The sequence below is a fragment of the Bombina bombina genome, chromosome 2 (assembly GCF_027579735.1).
Source record: "Bombina bombina isolate aBomBom1 chromosome 2, aBomBom1.pri, whole genome shotgun sequence".
In the NCBI taxonomy this organism is placed as follows: Eukaryota; Metazoa; Chordata; class Amphibia; order Anura; family Bombinatoridae; genus Bombina; species Bombina bombina.
The window spans coordinates 1066793844-1066814215 of NC_069500.1; the positions used below are offsets into that span (position 1 = coordinate 1066793844).

Sequence of the window (20372 nt, forward strand, 5' to 3'; positions counted from 1 at the left end):
GCAATTAGCCAAATCCGTGCGGGCTAATCTCCAGTTGGCCCAGAGAAGACAGAAAGTATGGTACGATCGGGGGGCCCGAAAGAGAATCTTCACCATAGGACAAAAGGTGTTAGTACTTAAGCCGGTGAAGACAGACAAATTGCAGGCGTCCTGGCAGGGTCCCTACCAGATCGTAGAGAAAAGGGGAGACACCACTTATGTGATAGCTAGCTGCCACGACAACAATCTTAGAAAGACATTCCATGTAAACATGCTCAAGGAATATTTTGAGCGACCAGAGAACGTGACGGCCATATGTTGTTCCCCTCAGGAAGACCCCGACAGTTTACCCATTCCAGACCTATTAGAAAAGAGCCTCCCCACAGGTATAGTGGCGCAGGTTCAGATAGGGGACCGACTTAGCCCCACTGAAAGGGAGCAGCTCAACCAACTCCTCCAGTCCAAACACCTCACCTTCTCCCCGAAGCCAGGGTACACTACTTTAACCACCCACCAGGTAGATACTCCGGGACAAGCTCCCTTGCGCCAGGCTCCGTACCGAATCCCCGAAGCAGTTAGGACAGGAATGAAGAAGGAGATCGATGAGATGCTCCAGCTCAGGGTAATTGAGCCCTCCGATAGTCCCTGGGCCTCCCCAGTTGTCTTGGTGCCCAAGAAAGATGGGACCACCCGGTTCTGCGTAGACTATCGGAGGCTCAATGAAAATACCGTGACGGACGCTTACCCTATGCCCAGGGTAGACGAGCTACTCGATCGTATAGCCAGGGGAAATTACCTGACCACTATTGACCTCTGCAAAGGTTACTGGCAGATTCCCCTGGCCCCGGAGGCTATCCCCAAGTCAGCATTCGTCACCCCATTCGGCTTATATCAGTTTAGGGTAATGCCGTTTGGGATGAAGAATGCCCCAGCTACATTCCAGCGCTTGGTGGATAGGCTCCTGGATGGCTTCCAGAGTTTTGCTTGCGCCTACCTGGACGACATAGCGATCCACAGTGAGTCCTGGGAGGACCACTTAGCTCATGTGGGAATGGTTCTGGATCAGATCCGGGCTGCTGGCCTGACTCTGAAGCCAGAAAAATGCCACTTTGGGATGGCCGAGGTACAGTACCTGGGTCACCGGGTGGGGTGTGGAAAGCAGCGACCAGAGCCGGCCAAAATAGAAGCTGTCGCCAATTGGCCCACCCCCATCACTAAGACTCAGGTCCTAGCCTTCCTGGGCACGGCAGGGTACTATAGACGGTTCGTACCAGACTACAGCACACTTGCCAAACCCCTGACTGACTTGACCAAGAAGAACTTACCTCGACAGGTCCTGTGGTCTCCCCACTGTGAAACGGCTTTCCAGGCTCTCAAAAATGCTCTAATTAACGCTCCTGTCTTGGCGGCCCCAGCCCTTAACAAACGTTTTATCGTCCATACCGATGCTTCCATGTTCGGGCTGGGAGCCGTCCTCAGCCAAGTAGGCGAAGATGGAGGGGAGCATCCAGTTGCCTACATCAGCCGGAAGCTCCTGCCCCGCGAAGTCAGCTATGCAGCGGTCGAAAAGGAGTGTTTGGCTTTGGTGTGGGCATTAAAGAAATTGACTCCCTATTTATATGGTCAGGAGTTCACTCTGGTCACCGACCATAACCCGTTGGTGTGGCTGAACCGGGTCTCTGGAGATAACGGCAGGCTATTACGTTGGAGCTTATCGTTGCAAACCTTCAATTTCACCATTACTTACAGACCTGGGAAACAGAATGGCAACGCCGACGGGTTGTCCAGACAAACCGACCTCAGCCCCGCATAACCAGCGGTCTGGACAGCCTTAGTCTGCCCCGAAAAGGGGTCAGACCGTGTCTGCCAGAGTGTTCCACAGAAAGGGAGCAATGTTACAGAAGCATTAGTTATTTTGTTGTGAAAAGCTTATTTCCCAGCAGCAATGCCTGAACCAGCAAGCCAGCGCCTAAGAAGGGCTCCAAGAAAACCGTAACAAGTTTCATTTCATAAAGAGTTAACTCTTTTTTTTCAGCTTTTAGAAACTATTGTCTAATCACCTCTGGAGCCAGACTGCTAATTGATAAGATGAACTTGTAAACTTGTTATCTTAAGTACTGTAATCCTATTGTGGCCTGTCAAAGGACAGTGCTCTCTATCTAAATGTGTGATGGGGGATTTTGTGCTTCCCCCCCTCTCCCCCTGGGAGTGCCCTGTGTGCATGTAACCTTAATAAAAAGCAGGCTGGGCATCCCAGTCCTGAGTTCTTGTTTTGACCCTCAATCGCAGCGTTGACTTGTTTTTGTGGGCAGAAGGGTATCCTAGCTGTACTGCAGCTAAGGGAGATTATTCTATATTTGCGAGACTCATATAGAATACTATGGAAAGCAGCTTCTCCCCTCTTTAGCAATAGGGATCCAGGCTACTAAGCGGTCCATCTCTCAGCGAGACTAAGGGTAACCGTAACAATGCCGCCTGGATGAAGACTTCTGTCCGTCTGGAGGTCCTCTTCTGCCCGGATCGGATGAAGACTTCTGCCCCTCTGGAGGACCACTTGTGCCCGGCTGGGTGAAGACGTCTCACGGTAGGGTGATCTTCAAGGGGGTAGTGTTAGGTTTTATTAAGGGGGGATCGGGTGGGTTTTAGAGTAGGATTGGGTGTGTGGGTGGTGGGTTTTAATGTTGGAGGGGTATTGTATTGTATTTTTTTTTTTTTTTTTACAGGTAAAAGAGCTGATTACTTTGGTGCAATGCCCCGCAAAAAGCCCTTTTAAGGGCTATTTGTAATTTAGTATAGGGTAGGGATTTTTATTATTTTGGGGGGCTTTTTATTTTATTAGGGGGATTAGAGTAGGTGTAATTAGTTTAAAATTCTTGTAATTATTTTATTTTTTTATGTAATATAGTGGGGGGGGGTTTTCGTACTTTAGTTTATTTTATTTAATTGTAATTAATTGTAGGTAATTTAGTTAATTTATTTAATGATAGTGTAGTGTTAGGTGTAATTGTAACTTAGGTTAGGGTTTATTTTACAGGTAAATTTATACTTATTTTAACTAGGAAGTTATTAAATAGTTAATAACTATTTAATAACTATTCTACCTAGTTAAAATAAATACAAAGTTGCCTGTAAAATAAAAATAAACCGTAAGCTAGCTACAATGTACCTATTAGTTATATTGTAGCTAGCTTAGGGTTTATTTTATAGGTAAGTATTTAGTTTTAAATATGAATAATTTATTTAATTGTAGTAATTTTATTTACATTATTTTAAATTATATTTAAGTTTGGTGGGGTTAGGGTTAGACTTAGATTTAGGGGTTAATATCTTTATAATAGTGGCGGCGATGTTGGCAGAGGCAGATTAGGGGTTAATAAGTGTAGTTAGGTGGCGGCGACATTGACAGCGGCAGAGTAGGGGTTAATAAATAAAAAAAGTAGGTGTCGACGATGTTGGGGGCAGCAGATTAGGGGTTCATAAGTATAATGTAGGTGGCGGCGGTGTCCGGAGCTGCAGATTAGGGGTTAATATTATGCAGGTGTCGGCGATGTCAGGGGCGGCAGATTAGGGGTTAATAAGTGCAAGATTAGGGGTGTTTAGACTCGGTGTTCATGTTAGGTGTAGACATAACTTAACATAAACTTATTTCCCCATAGGAATCAATGGGGCTGCGTTAGAAGCTGAACGCTGCTTTTTTGCAAGTGTTAGGTTTTTTTTCAGCCGATTCTGCCCCATTGATTCCTAAGGGAAATCGTGCATGAGCACGTTTTAGCAGCTCACCGCTACCGTAAGCAACACTGGTATTGAGGTGAGATGTGGAGCTAAATTTTGCTCTACGCTCACCTTTTTGCGGCTAACGCCGGGTTTTAAAAAAACCTGTAATACCAGCATTGAGCGGTGAAAAAAAAATGCTTGTTAGCAACGCACCCCTGTTACCGCAAAACTCATAATCTCTGTGTATATTTGTTAGTAGGTGTACGGTGTCAAGAACAATTAACATGTGGACAAGTCTCCCCCTATCGCCTAAAATCATTGTACTGTACTGGAAAGTGTAAATAATTAACAATCTACTCTCAGATTATAACTCAGGAGAGGCCTAGATCTAGTACAACCTAAACAAAAGAACATAATTAACATTGGACATATATATAATTGTAAAAGAGAGTGGAGGAGAAACTCCTGGGGGTCCATATAGAATTTGGCAGGTATATACAATAAATGTGTCAGTGCTTTGATAAGTGCTAACTGTCCCATTAACTGATCTGTTTAATCAGTCACTATTAACAGGAGCTGTCCCAGATGATTGGAGAATAGCAAATGTAATACCTCTTCATAAAAAGGGCAGTAGAGAAGAATCTGGCAATTACAGGCCAGTTAGTTTAACTTCAGTAGTAGGGAAATTAATGGAAAGCATAAATAAAAAGAGAGAAGCACTCAACCTGGAAACGAACAATAGCATAATAGCTTGTTCTATGGCTAGTTACCACCCAAGAAGCAGCTTCTTTTTGCTCAACATGTGCCTTTCACAAAGAAAAACTTTCCTGAAGCATATCAGTCTGATCCTGACTTCACAGTACAGTCCAGCCCCGAAATACCAGGCAATTCTTCTCTGAACGAGAGAACAGCAAAACCCCAGACGTACGTTTCGGCCTATTGTGGGCCTCGTCAGTGAGGTGCAGCCATATCCCTCTAGGCACACTGAGCAATTTATTTATGCAAATTAATGGAAAGCCTCTTAAAAGAAAGAATTATGACTTACATAAAGACAAACAATTTAGAGGACCAAAATCAGCATGGTTTTACTTCAGGGAGATCATGTTAAACTAATTAATTGACTTCTTTGATTACGTAACAAAAGTATTAGACAAGGGTGGAGCAGTTGATGTAGCATATCTAGATTTCAGCAAAGCACTTGACACCGTCCCACACAAACTAATTCACAAACTTTATCTCCTTGGTCTAGATTCAAAAATTGTGAACTGGGTGGAATGCTGGCTTAAGGACAGAAAACAAAGTGTCTTAGTAAATGGAGTTCATTCAGCAGAGGGGGCTGTTACTAGTGGTGTTCCTCAGGGGTCAGTTCTGGGGCATGTTTTGTTTAACATATTTATCTGCGATATCAGCAAAGGGCTACAGGGGAAAGTATGTCTCTTTGCAGATGATACAAAAATTTGTAACAGAGTGGATGTTCCAGGGGTGGTAGACAAAATGAGAAGTGATATACAACAATTGGAGGGAGGATTGGACAAACAACTGGGATTGGACTGCATTTAGGGAAGAAAAATCCAAATGTTAATTACAGACTCAATGACACTTTACTGACTGTTACAGATGAGGAACAGGACTTGGGAATTATTATTTCAGAAGATTTAAAACTTAGTAAACAATGTAGTAATGCAGCGAGTAAGGCTAGCAGAATGCTTGGATGTATTGGTAGAGGTATTTGCAGCAGAAATAGTATGCCACTTTATAGATCATTAGTTAGGCCTCATCTTGAGTATTGTGTGCAGTTCTGGAGGCCATATCTTCAGAAGGATATTGACAAACTTGAATCTGTGCAAAGGAGGGCTATCAAAATGGTACATGGTCTAAAAAATAAAGCTTACCAGGATAGGCTCAATGACCTAAATATGTATAGCTTAGAGGAGAGAAGGGAGAGAGGTGATATGATAGCAACTTTCAAGTACATTAAAGGGTTTAGTAAAACTGAGGCTGTGGGTATTTTACATAAAAGGGAAAATTCAAGAACAAGGGGTTATGAGCTCAAGCTAAAGGGTAGTAGATTCAGGAGTAATTTTAGGAAGCACTTCTTTACAGAAAGAGTGATTGATTTATGGAGTAAACTTCCTCAAGAGGTAGTAGCGACAAACACTGTGGGGGACTTTAAAAATGCATCGGACAAGCATAAGGGTATCCTAAAAATTAGATAAGTTTATACTGTTAGGTAATATTGGGCAGACTTGCTGGGCCTATAGCTCTTATCTGCCGTCAATAACTATGTTTCTATGTTAGAAAGAACAATGGCAGTACATCAGAGTTAGCCAATTTCCAGGTGGGACACAACAACACCTCACCTTTATCTAGAGGGCCATAAAGCCGAGTAGATGTGCAAACAGTGTGCCATCCTGTCCCACAGAGAAATAATTGGGCAGGGAACAACATTCAAAGGCATATTAGAACATTAAAGAGCCAGAATTAAGTCCTTGGTGTAGTTTTAGGATATAGTCCACACCAAGCGTTACATGTCAACTTCTACAAAGGACTCGTAACAAGTAAATCAAGTTCCTTAACAAGAAAAGAGCATCGTTAGAGTCAGGGAATGCAAAGATACATCAGAAATATCCGCAGCAGGGTATATCTTATCTTCTATATACTTATCAAACTATCCAGGAGAGGAGTCTCTGGAGGTCGGATTTCTTTTGCCCACAGGGAGGTGCTGTGGAAGAGGGTTCCATTGTTCCGCCGTGGGTCTCAGCCATGATGAGCCAGTAGGTCTTTATGGCCTCCAGATTGGTCCCATTTCTTGAGGAGCTCTTCACCCTTGGCAGGGGACTGTGAATAGGGTAACCTCTTTGTGAATGATTAATTTAGTTGGGTAACCCCATCTGTATTTTAATCCTTGGGACCGAAGAGATTGGGTGAGTTGACGGAAAGTGCTTCTCTTTTGGAGGGTGAACTGAGACAAATCAGGGAATACCTGAATATGCTGGAGGAGCTCAGGGAGTTGAGGTTTAGCGAAAGCTGCTCTCATAAGCTGTTCCTTGTAGGTGAAAAAATGAAACCTAGCTATTACATCTCTGGGTTTGTCCTTAGCATTCCTACCTCTGGGGAGCCTGTGCACCCTGTCAATCAACATATCAGTGGGAGTTGAAGGCGGAGCCAGAGAAAAACAGAAATTTGTAACATAGGTCTCCAAATCAGCTTGTAAAATCTCCTCAGAAATCCCTTGAAATCTTACATTATTTCGGCGTGACCTGTCCTCCAGGTCTGCCACCTTCTGCTCCAGTTCAGAGACGTAGTCTGCAAGATTATGGGAGTGCGCAATGATATTCTGTTGCTCAATTGCAAGGTCTTCTTGCTTACGTTCAAGTGCCTCAGTCCTCTCTGCCATTTCAACTAACTCCTTTTTGAGATCTGCCACTGAGCATTTAATTGTAGAGGTCAAATTATCTTGTAGATCATTAAGCCTTTTGGTCAGGGTGTCGACAATGTCTGAACCCACAGACAACTCCATCTCGTCCTCTATTGGTTGGGATAAAGGCAGTTCGTTTCTATCAGGTCTATCCTGATAGGAGTGCAAGGACAATGAGCCCTTAGAAGTAGTAGGTTCCCTGGGTTTAAAATGAACCGCAACAGAGTTCCTGGACCTGGTTGTTGATTTATTTCTGTTTTCTGAGGGCTGCGACATCATACAACTGTAAGAAACCAATGTGCCTAGGTATCAGCTTATGTCTCTAAAGGAGACCCTAGCAAAAACCCTCCCAGTATAAAAACAAGGTAGAACTGAGAAAAGAAAAAGCAAATGCGTGGATCTCAACCAGATATGTATTCACGTATGATAAGGGGAGGGCACCTAATCCCAGTCACTTTTACACCTTCATAATGGCTGCAGCCTGTTTATGCAAAATCCTGGCTCAATTAGCGCCCTACAGGTAATCTATAAAGACTGATGGTAAAAGTCCCAGCACAAGTGTGTTATCTAGCTCAGTGCTTAAGTAAGTTAACTTTTCACGTTCGATGAATAGGGTCTCTGCCAGTCAAGTATGTACAGTTTAAATAGTTATCATAATGGCTGCCATTCGCGCCACTTCGTAAGCTGGATATGCAAAGAAAAATAAAAGTTCAGAATTTCTCACCCAAGTAGAATAGGTCGTTGTGTGAGTCCGTAGTCCCGTTTTCGTTTTTTGAAAGAAAGCACCAGTAAACCTGTGTGTCGCGGTGAAGTATTTCAAAGGTTCCAGGGAATGCCTTTTAGCGTGGCTGCTGTTAAGGCGGCTTCTCAGGACTAGGGGTGCAACTGTAGCCTCTCACTATAACTGGTAGCCACCTGCGTCCTTTCAAGCAGCCTAAAAGAGGAAATTCCACAGCTCCGGAGTGGAGCCCCAACCCTCCGGAGTACTGTGCTGTCAGCAAGGGACCGCTGCGAAAATTGAAGAAGGCCTCTAGGGAAAACACTCCAACTAGTCCTCACGGTGTTCTGATGCAGGCTGGGTGCAATGTGGGAGGCCTGTTAGAGGATATGCCACAACTCCGGAGTGGAGCCCCAACCCTCCGGAGTGCTGTACTGTCAGCAAGGGACCGCTGCAAAACTCAGAGAAGGCCTCTACAGAGAACGCTCCAACTGGCACTCTTAGTGTTGTAATGTAGGCCAGGAGCGATGTAGTAGGGCTGAATTGTCTTACACACTCACAGCAAAAATTGGATGTGACCACTGGTGAATCTAGGTCAATTAGCCTGTATATTAGTGAAATAAAGATTTAGCAGGCACGGAGCTCATGTCTGATGTGACCATTTAGTATGGATGTTAGCTATGCCCCCCCCCATTCATTTCTATTTTTATTGGCTTTGTTTTATTAACATTGAGGGCCTATTACTTTTAGTGTGAACATTTAAAATTAAAAAAATTTTGTATGCAATTTTTTAATGCAACTCTTTTTTCACATGTACTATTAAGTACACATCTGAAAATGTAGACAGATGGACCAGTCAACAGCTGAGTGACTTTGGGGTGATCCAAAGGATGTTACAAGTGGGGGGGTTAGGTTAACAGACCTGTGGATATTTACCTTGCAATAAGCTGATTTTAATTTTTTTTATGTATGTCTCTGCCTATTAGCAAAGCTTGTATTCATTTTGAATACTACCTTAAACTAGTTTTGTTTGTCTTCTTTGTTTTTGCAGTGATACTCTGATCAGGTTTGAGAAGCCATCTGAAAAAAAGCTGCACCAATTTCAAGGTTTTTTTTCCTTTCTGGGAGATGCATATGCCATACAAACTTTATACTTTGGAAAAATAGAGATGAATAAAAGATTAGGGTTTGTATATTTTATGCATATTAAATGTATTACCTTTAACCACAGATTCAAAATGGGAAGTTATTCTCCACATTTGGAATGGCACAGTTTAAAGTATGTTTGGGATGGAGAGAAAGTCAGAGAGAAAGTCAGAGATATAGAAGAGAAAATTTCCTTGACCCCTTACTCATTTGTATGTCTTCCCATGACTTGTGCCATATTGGGTATTACCTCTGCTATAAAGACAACCACCACGCAGTCTTCTTTTTCACTGGCCGACAGCTCGGTAAAAAGGGATGTTAGAGTATCCATTAGGTAACTCTGTTTATCTCTCTTCACTGTTGGAATTCCAAAAACTATGGACACTAAAAATAGAAGCAAAAAGAAGAAAAATATTAACCACGTGTTCCTGATATAACAGTATATTCTGCATTTTATATTATCTACTTAACAACTTCAGTCAAGCATTATTTAACGTTAAACCCAAAGCTAAAATCTTTCCTCATTAATAAACATTGTCATCTTATTTTTAGAAAAAGGGATACTTATGTCAAATTCAACTTTCATGATTCAGACAGAGCATGCTATTAAAAGGGACATGAAACACAAAACATTTCTCTCATTATTCAGGCAGAGCATATCATTCTAAACAACTTTGAAATTTACTTCTACTACCATTTTTTTCTACTAACAATCTTTATTTGAAGAAGTAAGAAAGATATTAGGGTAAAAAAGGGTGGGTTTGCACACTCTCACAACCAAGAGAGAAAGGAATTTATCATCAGGTAAGAATAAATTAAATGTTTTCTCTTTCTTATGGTGGTGAGAGTCCATGATTCCGTACTGTTGGGAACCAATACCCAAGCTGTGAAGTCCACAAAAAATGGGTGGGACAAAAATAAGTCAGGAACCTATTTACCAGGAACTACCGCCTGAAGGACCTCCTTTCCAAAAGCTGCCTCTGCCAAAGCAAACGCATCAAAATTATAACATTTGGTGAAAGTATGCAATGAAGATCAAATTGCAGTCTTGCAAATTTGTTCCACTGAAAACCTCATTCTTGAAAGCCCAATAAGTAGAAAAAGACCAAGTCAAATGTGCAGTCATTTTTTTTAAGAGTTCCGTGAAACAAACTCTAACCATGATGCTAATGAAACAGAAGTGGCATTCTGACCCTTACACTTACCTGAAACAAAACAAACAAGCTTGAGAACTGGCAGAAGTCCCTAGTAGCCTGTAAATAGAATTTCAATGCCCTAACCACATCCAGATTATGTAATAACCTTTCCTTTGAAGATTTTGGAGTAGGAAATAACAAGGGTACCACAATTTCCTAGTTAATATTCCCTGAAGATACTACCTTAGGTATAAAACTGGATGAAGTTTGCAAAATTGCTTTGTCCTGACGAAAAACTAGGTATGACAATTCAGAAACTCTCCTAATTTGGTGAAACAGAACCTTCTAAGTTAACAACTGAATATCCAACATATACATAGGCTCAAATGGAAGATTTCAGAACTCTGAGAACCAAATTCAAACTACATGGAGTAGAAATAGGCTTAATAACAGGTCTGTTTCTAATATAGGCCTGAATAAGTGTCTGAAAATCAGAAAGACAAGCAAGTTTCTTATGCAAAAAAACTAAGTGCAGAAATGTGACCCTTAAGAATACTGGCCGATAAGCCTTTGTTCTAGCAATTACCCTCAGTAGAAGCACAATTGGTGGAAAAAGGTAAACTAGATGGTAAGACCAAGGAAATGCTAAAGCATCTATCAATTCCGCCTGAAGATCTCTCAAGCTCGAGTAATATATAGAGAGTTTTTGGTTCAGATGAGACGTCATTAGGGCCATCTCTGGGAGACCCCAATTATGTAACAGCTGATGGAAAATATTCTGGTTGAGAGACCATTTCCCCTTGTGAGATGACCAAACTTCTTAAAATCTGTGAGAGCCTAAGACTGCCCCCACACAGCCTCACAAGCTGGCGTCCGTGGTGGTGAATAATTCCCACGATGGATGCAAAAAACAATCCCCTGAGATGCTGAAATAGGGGATATCCACCAAGACAAATTGTCTGACTAACGAGGCTAAACTAAATTAAGACAGGTTGAAGTGATCTCTATTCCACTGCCTTAACAGGTATAGTTAGAGTGGATGCAAATGAAAACATACAAATGGAAAAAACATTGGATACTGCCACCATCAGACCCACTACCTCCATGCATTGAGCAACAGGAGTGTGGGATAGTGACTGGAAATTCCAGCAAGCAGACTGCAGTTTGAGCTTGTGTTGGTCTTATGGAGGCTAAATCTATGATCACCCACAGGAAAGAGACCCTTGTAAGAGGAATGAGCAAACTCTTCGTCACAAACTTTCTAGCCATGTCTTCAAAGGAACCAGAGTAGTTTTGCTGTGTGAACATTCACTAAAGGTAAAGATTGGACTTGAATCAAAATATTGTCTAGGTAGGGAGCCACAGCTATTCCCTGGGCTCTGACGACTGAAAGAAAAGCACCCAAACCTATGTAAGGATCTAGGGAGCTGTAGCAAGACCAAAAAGAAGGTGCTACAAACTGATTTCTGTCCATGAATGCAAAATAAAGGAACGGTGATATTCTTTGTCAGGGTACCTGTGAATAGCATTAAATAAGCTACATATATATCAAATAAATGTTGATATTTTATGTCAGCTAAGATCTCCTTTGACATGAATTGAGTGGGCTATGGCCACAACAGACCCCCTTCCCCAGTCAATATGCTAAATTACATTTGCTCAGATCAAAATCTATGTATAATAAAAGTCCAGATAGGTAATGACCCCATGTGGAGATCAGTCGCACTGTCTGCAACGACTCTTTGAAACTTAGCCTTTGAAGCTCAGGAAAATAGTAACACTTACTTGGCAATCAAATGTTAGGTCACAAAGTCTCTGGGAAATTCTAAATACACATTATGAACACATGTCTATACCAGTGATTTTTAACCTTTTTTTTTGCCGTGGCACACTTTTTTACATTAAAAAATCCTGTGGCACACCACCATCCCAAAATTTTAACAAAATCACACATTGTAGCCTAATACAGCATATATATATATACACATACACACAAACACACACATACTGTATGTATTGTGCTGTTATGCCATGCCTCCTACAAACTACCCCTGCACTGGGAGTAAAAAAACAAGCAAAGTTTAAAAAATATGTCACACTGTTGTCAGTCTGCCGTGGCACACCTGAGGATCTCTCACGGCACACTGGTTGAAAAACACTGGTCTATACTATAACTTTGAAATTCATTTTAGGCACAACTTATGTATAATTTTCAGTTAAGGTATACCTCAGTATGGTATAAAATGTGTAACTGTGAATCTGAGAAAAAAAAATGCCTAACAGTAATATATTAGATAAATATTTGCTGAATTTAGTAGCTATATAATCAATCTAAAATGTTTAACTGTGTCAGAATAATAACATTGTTTCTTTCATTTCAGACCGAGGAGAAAACAGTAAATTGTCCAAGAAATTATATATAAATTGTGTTTTTCATGCACTCAAAATAACACTATCAAGAGATTTACAAAGATGTGGGCTATATTTATATTGAAAAGGAATGAGACTCCAATAAGCATATTTTAACATAAAATTGATAATATACTTGTGAATGATCTCAAAATGTACATTTTCAATTATATTAAATGGGATATATATGTTGACCAGAAAAGTTTATTAATACTGGAAATTAAAGTATATTTAATAAACATTTTAAAGGTTAGATACTAGGCTGTTAGCAATATTGATAATGAAACTGCATTTCTGGTTGTCTGCTGCCACCTATAGTTAAAAAATGGTATAACGGGGAGGCGGAGCTAGCCTGCACCAAGATGGTCGCAGGTTTATAGAGCTACGAAGTGAGGTCGGTGTTTTTCTATGCTATGTGGACTTGGAAGTGCGATCCACTGCCTAATTCTAACAGCTAACGTCAGCTTGGGCATAGCTGATCACTTTTCTACAAAGCTGGCCAGTTTCTACGGAGCACCGGCACCTTATATCTGCGGAGCAGAACGGCAGGCCACATGGCGCACAAACGGCTCCTAAAGTGCTTCAAACTATCTCTACTCCCGGACAAGGCCTCCTACGAACTCCGGGTGAGAACCCGATCACACTACAGACACAGATGGAGTGAGAGTTGTACCGGAGATGGAAACAGGAGAATAAAAAGATTGCGGCTCCATACCTGGACTATGTGAGTGTAATACTTTTATTCAGTGTCACACTAATGGCCTCTACACTGTCTGCGCTATGTTATAGTCTATTCCCTGATGCTGAAATGCACCCTACATTAGACAGAGGTTACATTATCAACCACTGAACTGCAATCACATTGACTGTGGATAACCCAGGAAGGTTGTGTTTTTAATATAAGCGCCATCTTTAATCTCTAACCTGGGATAAGGCAAATTCTCTCTAAATAATAATCACGGCTGCTGGTAGCTCAGATAAATAACCATTAGCTCTGGTTTCCGTTTATAGCCCATAACCCTACCCTGAGCATTCCTTTATTCATTCCAGCATTGACTTTATACTCAGCTTCATATATTCAGCTCTTTCATGGCTTCAAAGAAAGGGCCCAGAGCCAAAAAAACAGTAAAGGCACAACACCAGCATCTGCAAAGGTCCACTCTTTTTTCAAAAATATGGAGAACCCTACGCTACACTCCACTTCTCCTCCACTTGAATCATCACACTCTCAGCCTGACACTGACAGCCACACTGAGGAACACAATACCCTCACAAAAGCAGATATTCTTTCACTTCCATCAAAAGAAGATTTTACAAACTAAGTAAGCTCTATGATAAAATCTAGTCTTACTGAAGTTAAAAAAGAAATAAATGAGATTGGTAACAGAATAATGCATTTGGAGGAGGATGTGGAACAAACAGATCGTTTGCTAGACCAACAAATTAGACATACTTCTCAACATTCTAATTTAATTCAACAGTTGCAGGATCAGGTCGAAGACCTGGATAATAGAGGCAGACTCCAAAATATTAGGATCCGAGGGGTTCCAGAATCTATCAAATCTGTGGACCTGCTGCCTTTTCTACAAAAATTGTTTAATGAGCTCATGGGTAGCGAGAAACAAAATGGAAACCCTGTGGACTATCAGCTGGACCGATTCCACCGTGCCCTTCGACCACCACCTAAGGATTCAGCTCCCCCACGGGATATTATACTTAGATTTACCAGTTTCAAAGATAAAGTGTGCATATTATCAGCTGCCAGGAAGCAAGCCCCGATAACGTTTGAGGGTCATGCCCTCCAGTTCTTTGCAGACCTGAGCCAAATGACATTATCCAAAAGAAGAGAAGCCAGACCTCTTACAGTGCTACTAAGAGAAATGAAAATCCCCTACCGCTGGGGATTCCTTTCTGCCTGAAAGTCATTAAGGACAACAATACAGTAGTTTACAGATCACCAGAGGATCTGGAAGCTTTTTGCTCACAACTGGGTATTAAGGTTCCAGAGCTTCCGTCTATCCAGGATTCTGCCCCAGCTCCCCTGGAGCAGAGACCCCATCGCCAGGAGTGGAGTAGGGTCACCCGCCAACAAATGCAGCAAAACAGCAGCCAAAAGCCCATCTGCAGATCAAGATCGGACCACATGAAGGAGTACTCTGGGGGTACCTTGCTTGCTGAGTATTATTTCTACTTTTTCCGACTCAATCTTCTAACGACTAGAACTCACCTTGTATTTCACTACGAGCCACTTTTACACATATAGCTAAAATGTGTTTCTATGTATGGTCCATCTCTATGTTGCCTTATTAGTTTGAAATTTCTTTAACTAATGCATTTCCACTTTGTTTGTTAGTTCCTGTTCACCGACCTGCTACCACGAGTTGTAGCAGTCACTTTTTCCTCCTCTAGGATCTCTTCTGAGAGAAAAAAACATAATTTATGTAAGAACTTACCTGATAAATTCATTTCTTTCATATTAGCAAGAGTCCATGAGCTAGTGACGTATGGGATATACATTACTACCAGGAGGGGCAAAGTTTCACAAACCTCAAAATGCCTATAAATACACCCCTCACCACACCCACAAATCAGTTTAACGAATAGCCAAGAAGTGGGGTGATAAGAAAAAAGTGCGAAAGCATAAAAAACAAGGAATTGGAATAATTGTGCTTTCTACAAAAAAATCATAACCACCACAAAAAAGGGCGGGCCTCATGGACTCTTGCTAATATGAAAGAAATGAATTTATCAGGTAAGTTCTTACATAAATTAGGTTTTCTTTCATGTAATTAGCAAGAGTCCATGAGCTAGTGACGTATGGGATAATGACTACCCAAATGTGGATCTTCCACGCAAGAGTCACTAGAGAGGGAGGGATAAAATAAAGACAGCCAATTCCGCTGAAAAATAATCCACACCCAAAATAAAGTTTAAATCTTATAATGAAGAAAACTGAAATTATAAGCAGAAGAATCAAACTGAAACAGCTGCCTGAAGTATTTTTCTACCAAAAACTGCTTCAGAAGAAGAATACACATCAAAATGGTAGAATTTAGTAAAAGTATGCAAAGAAGACCAAGTTGCTGCTTTGCAAATCTGATCAATCGAAGCTTCATTCCTAAACGCCCAGGAAGTAGAAACTGACCTAGTAGAATGAGCTGTAATCCTTTGAGGCGGAGATTTACCCGACTCGACATAAGCATGATGAATTAAAGATTTCAACCAAGATGCCAAAGAAATGGCAGAGGCCTTCTGACCTTTCCTAGAACCGGAAAAGATAACAAATAGACTAGAAGTCTTTCGGAAATTCTTAGTAGCTTCAACATAATATTTCAAAGCTCTAACTACATCCAAAGAATGCAATGATCTCTCCTTAGAATTCTTAGGATTAGGACATAATGAAGGAACCACAATTTCTCTACTAATGTTGTTAGAATTCACAACCTTAGGTAAAAATTTAAAAGAAGTTCGCAACACCGCCTTATCCTGATGGAAAATCAGAAAAGGAGATTCACAAGAAAGAGCAGATAATTCAGAAACTCTTCTAGCAGAAGAGATGGCCAAAAGAAAACAAAACTTTCCAAGAAAGTAATTTAATGTCCAGTGAATGCATAGGTTCAAACGGAAGAGCTTGAAGAGCCCCCAGAACCAAATTCAAACTCCAAGGAGGAGAAATTGACTTAATGACAGGTTTTATACGAACCAAAGCTTGTACAAAACAATGAATATCAGGAAGAATAGCAATCCTTCTATGAAAAAGAACAGAAAGAGCAGAGATTTGTCCTTTCAAGGAACTTGCAGACAATATATCTTCCTAGATACAGATCTACGAGCCTGTAACATAGTATTAATCACAGAGTCAGAGAAACCTCTTTGACTAAGAATCAAGCGTTCAATCTCCATACCTTTAAATTTAAGGATTTTTTTTTGATTTTTTTTTTAAATATTTTTATTTGAGGTTTAAAGTGAGGCATACAGAGAACATAGGACAGTTAAAACACAGTGTTCACTATAATACATAAATCTCATGACATGAAGCTTCAAGTATACAGTATGTTTTTCTAAAACAGAAGTCCACAGGTATAATAAATAATTCAGATGCCTAATGATCAGTAGCCCTCCATATTGACATAAGAGGTCTCTCATGGGCCTCATCACTGTAAAGTCTAAGAGAAGGAGGTTAATCCCAACAATGGAGACCACTTTTGGATCCCAGCTGATAAACCTCATTTTTTAATAAACATTCTATAATAATCTGCTATGGACACAACAGCTGTGGATAATATTAATAGGGTAAGGTAAATTTAGAATATTTGGTGTCAACTAGGTAAAATAATGCTAACGTACACTGTAATATAATATAAAGTTTCTGTGCTGACCTACTTAGGAAAAGGGGCAATCTCAAGACTTTTTATGTAGTAATCAGACAAGGGCAAGACGGGTATAGAAATTACTTGTATGGAGAACCTCAACTCAGACCTAGAATCATTTCCTATGCGCTACTAAATATGAATGCTAGTTATATAATTATGTGCAAGGTGCACAACCCCGGCCGCAGGTCATGCACCACCACACCATGAGTTTAGAATAACAATAAGATAGGCGTTTAATAAACACATAACTTGAGGTCAGTTTAGGTTAATATACCCCACCTTGCCAACTGCTGCTGACCTATGTGTAAAGCTGTCATTAGCTAGCTGCCGGGGAGGGAAAAAGAATACAATCTGTGAGAAAATAATAAGAGACTCCCCTATCCTGCCATTTCTGGAGGAAACTGCAAAGGGCAAATGCAATAGTGGGTTAGTATAGAGATAAGCAGCTAAATTGGGTTTTGTAGGGTGGTCTCAATATCAATAGAATTAGGATATGTGGAAAAAAATACCCTTGTATGTTGAGATACAGCTATGAAAAGAGACTATAACTTGTATGCAATCAAAAGTGAAATAACACAAGGATAGGAAACCACGGAAAGATTCAAACCATACTACACAGAATAAACACTGAAAATAACAGCAGGAAAAATTGCAAGCAAAACTGGGTGGGTATAAATACAACATTGACCGTAATTCTGAATTAACACACCAGCTTAACCCACCCCAGTGCGAGTCACTATATCAGAGTCATTTTGTCTTGTTGCTCGCCGGGTAGCCCACAGTCTGAGCCTTACATAGGTAGTAACGCTATAGTAGTGTCTCAGCCTCTGAATATTGTTCCAAGTTAACAGCCACACAGCGGTGCAGTAGGAGTTTTTCCAAATTAGCAAAGTCACCACAAGATCCCCATATTGTACACATGTACCTCTACGATCTCGGGGTAACCGTTCTGCAGGGGCTCTCTTAGCCACCGAGGTGCACTGCGATCTTGGCCACGTATCTTCCCCGCCCTGGAACGAGCGCTCAGCAAGGGCTCTCTCAATAATAAGTAGGGGGATTGATTGGGCCTCTGCTATGCCAGTTCTACTATTCCCTGCACAGGTTGCGTCTCCACTGACATCTCGGTCAGTTTTAACTTTTGTGATCACCCCAGCATCTGTTACCAGTCCCGCAACAGCGAATGCCTTGTCTTCTGCAGCTAGGATAGATACGTAGCACCGGGGCCCCAAAGTGCCACTACTAATATGCGTCGCCAAAACAGGACCGGGTGGTGTAGGTCGCTGGGGCACTCTAAGAACTCCAGGCTTGAATGCCGCAGCTAGCTTTTCCTCTAGGGCAGCATGGTGAACTGACAAAAGGTTTCTCAGCTCTTCAATAAAGGTATTGACACCCTTCATGTCCATGTTGATGCTTTGTATAGATCAGTAAGTCAGCACACTGAATAGGATGGTACAGATGTACGCACGCTTGTGCTTTGTAGTGTTGCAGGGACTGGTGATGTAGCTCTGCGTCTTAACGACAGGCACACAAAGGGTACCCGCCGGGGGTCTTAAAGATGGTAACTGTCCTCAACATAAGTTGGGAGCCTGGGTATAGTTGTAGACTAGTGCAGCCACGAGGTTGTGTAAAATGGCCACCGCTTATGTGGATTCAAGGTGAAGCTCCGGGCCTGAGTCAAATAAAGTGACACCCTATGTTAGATTCGGCTTCGCCAGCTGTTAGACCAGAGTCCAGGGTATACTTAAGTAGTTTTTTAGGGTTCAACTCATCAGTAAGTAGTAAATACATACATTTATGGCGCAGCCAGGACCAGAGCAAAGAAATTATGGGGCCATTCTCGGGCTCTCCAGGCTCCGCCCCCAAATTTAAGGATTTGAGATCCTGATGGTAAAAAAGGACCTTGTGACAGAAGGTCTGGTCATAACAGAAGAGTCCACGGTTGGCAAGAAGCCATGCGGACAAGATCCGTATACCAAAACCTGTGAGACCATGCTGGAGCCACCAGCAGAAAAAACGAGCATTCCTTCAGAATCTTGGAGATTACTCTTGGAAGAAGAACTAGAGGCGGAAAGATATAGGCAGGATGATACTTCCAAGGAAGTGACAATGCATCCACTGCTTCCGCCTGAGGATCCCTGGATCTGGACAGATACCTGGGAAGTTTCTTGTTTAGATGAGAAGCCATCAGATCTATTTCTGGAAGTCCCCACATTTGAACAATCTGAAGAAACACCTCTGGGCGAAGAGACCACTCGCCCGGATGTAACCTTTGGCGACTGAGATAATCTGCTTTCCAATTGTCAATACCTGGGATATGAACCGCAGAGATTAGACAGGAGCTGGATTCCGCCCATACCAGTATTCGAGATACTTCTTTCATAGCCAGAGGACTGTGAGTCCCTCCTTGATGATTGATATATGCCACAGTTGTGACATTGTCTGTCTGAAAACAAATGAACGATTCTCTCTTTAGAAGAGGCCATGACTGAAGAGCTTCTGAAAATTGCACGGAGTTCCAAAATATTGATTGGTAATCTCACCTCCTGAGATTTCTCAAACCCCTTGTGCTGTCAGAAACCCCCATACAGCTCCCCAACCTGTCAGACTTGCATCTGTTGAGATCACAGTCCAGGTTGGAAGAAAAAAAAGAAGCCCCCTGAACTAAACGATGGTGGTCTGTACCACGTCAGAGGGTGACGAACAATCAGTTTTAAAGATATTAAATGAGATATCTTTGTATAATCCCGGCACCACTGGTTCAGCATACAGAGCTGAAGAGGTTGCATGTGAAAATGAGCAAAGGGGAACACGTCCAATGCAGCAGTCATAAGAACCTAGAATTTCCATGCATAAGGCTACCGAAGGAAATGATTGAGACTGAAGGTTTTGATAAGCTGAAACCAATTTCAGACGTCTCCTGTCCAACAGAGACAGAGTCATGGACACTGAATCTATCCGGAAATCTAAAAAATGTTACTCTTGTCTGAGGAATCAAACTTTTTGGTTAATTGATCCTCCAACCATGTTCTTGAAGAAACAACACTCATAAAAAGCTGGAAAGGATCTTTCCATTGAAAATGAGCAAAGGGAATTGAATCCAATGCTGTTAAAACTTCTATGCATATATAGCAACTGAAGGAAATAATAGAGACTAAAGGTACCGACAGACGGAACCCAATACAAATTGTCCCTTGTCTGATAGAGACAAAGATAGTGACATAAACCATCTGGAAACCTACAAAAAAAGGTGACCCTTGTGTGAGGAATCAAGAGCTTTTGAAAAAACATCCTCTAACTATGTCCTGAAGAGCAAGTGAAACATATGAGAATCCGCATCCTCAGGAAATAATCTGAATGAAAACAGAAAAATGAAGAATACGCATTTATTGTATCTAAAGAAAACAAATAATGCTATCAATGACCACAAAAAGGCAAAATAGTTTGAATAAAACTCCAAAACCCAGTTCCTAGAAAAGGAA

At 41.4% G+C, this 20372-nt stretch overlaps 1 protein-coding gene across 1 annotated transcript in view; it reads right to left on the bottom strand.

The window, feature by feature from the left end:
* Positions 1-20372, bottom strand: part of MGAT4D (MGAT4 family member D) — a 559080-nt gene that overhangs the window by 341383 nt on the left and 197325 nt on the right. Inside the window, exon 4 of the mRNA XM_053703693.1 lies at positions 9226-9359. Within this exon, the coding sequence (XP_053559668.1) occupies positions 9226-9359 (134 nt within the window). The remainder of the gene's footprint in view (positions 1-9225; positions 9360-20372) is intronic.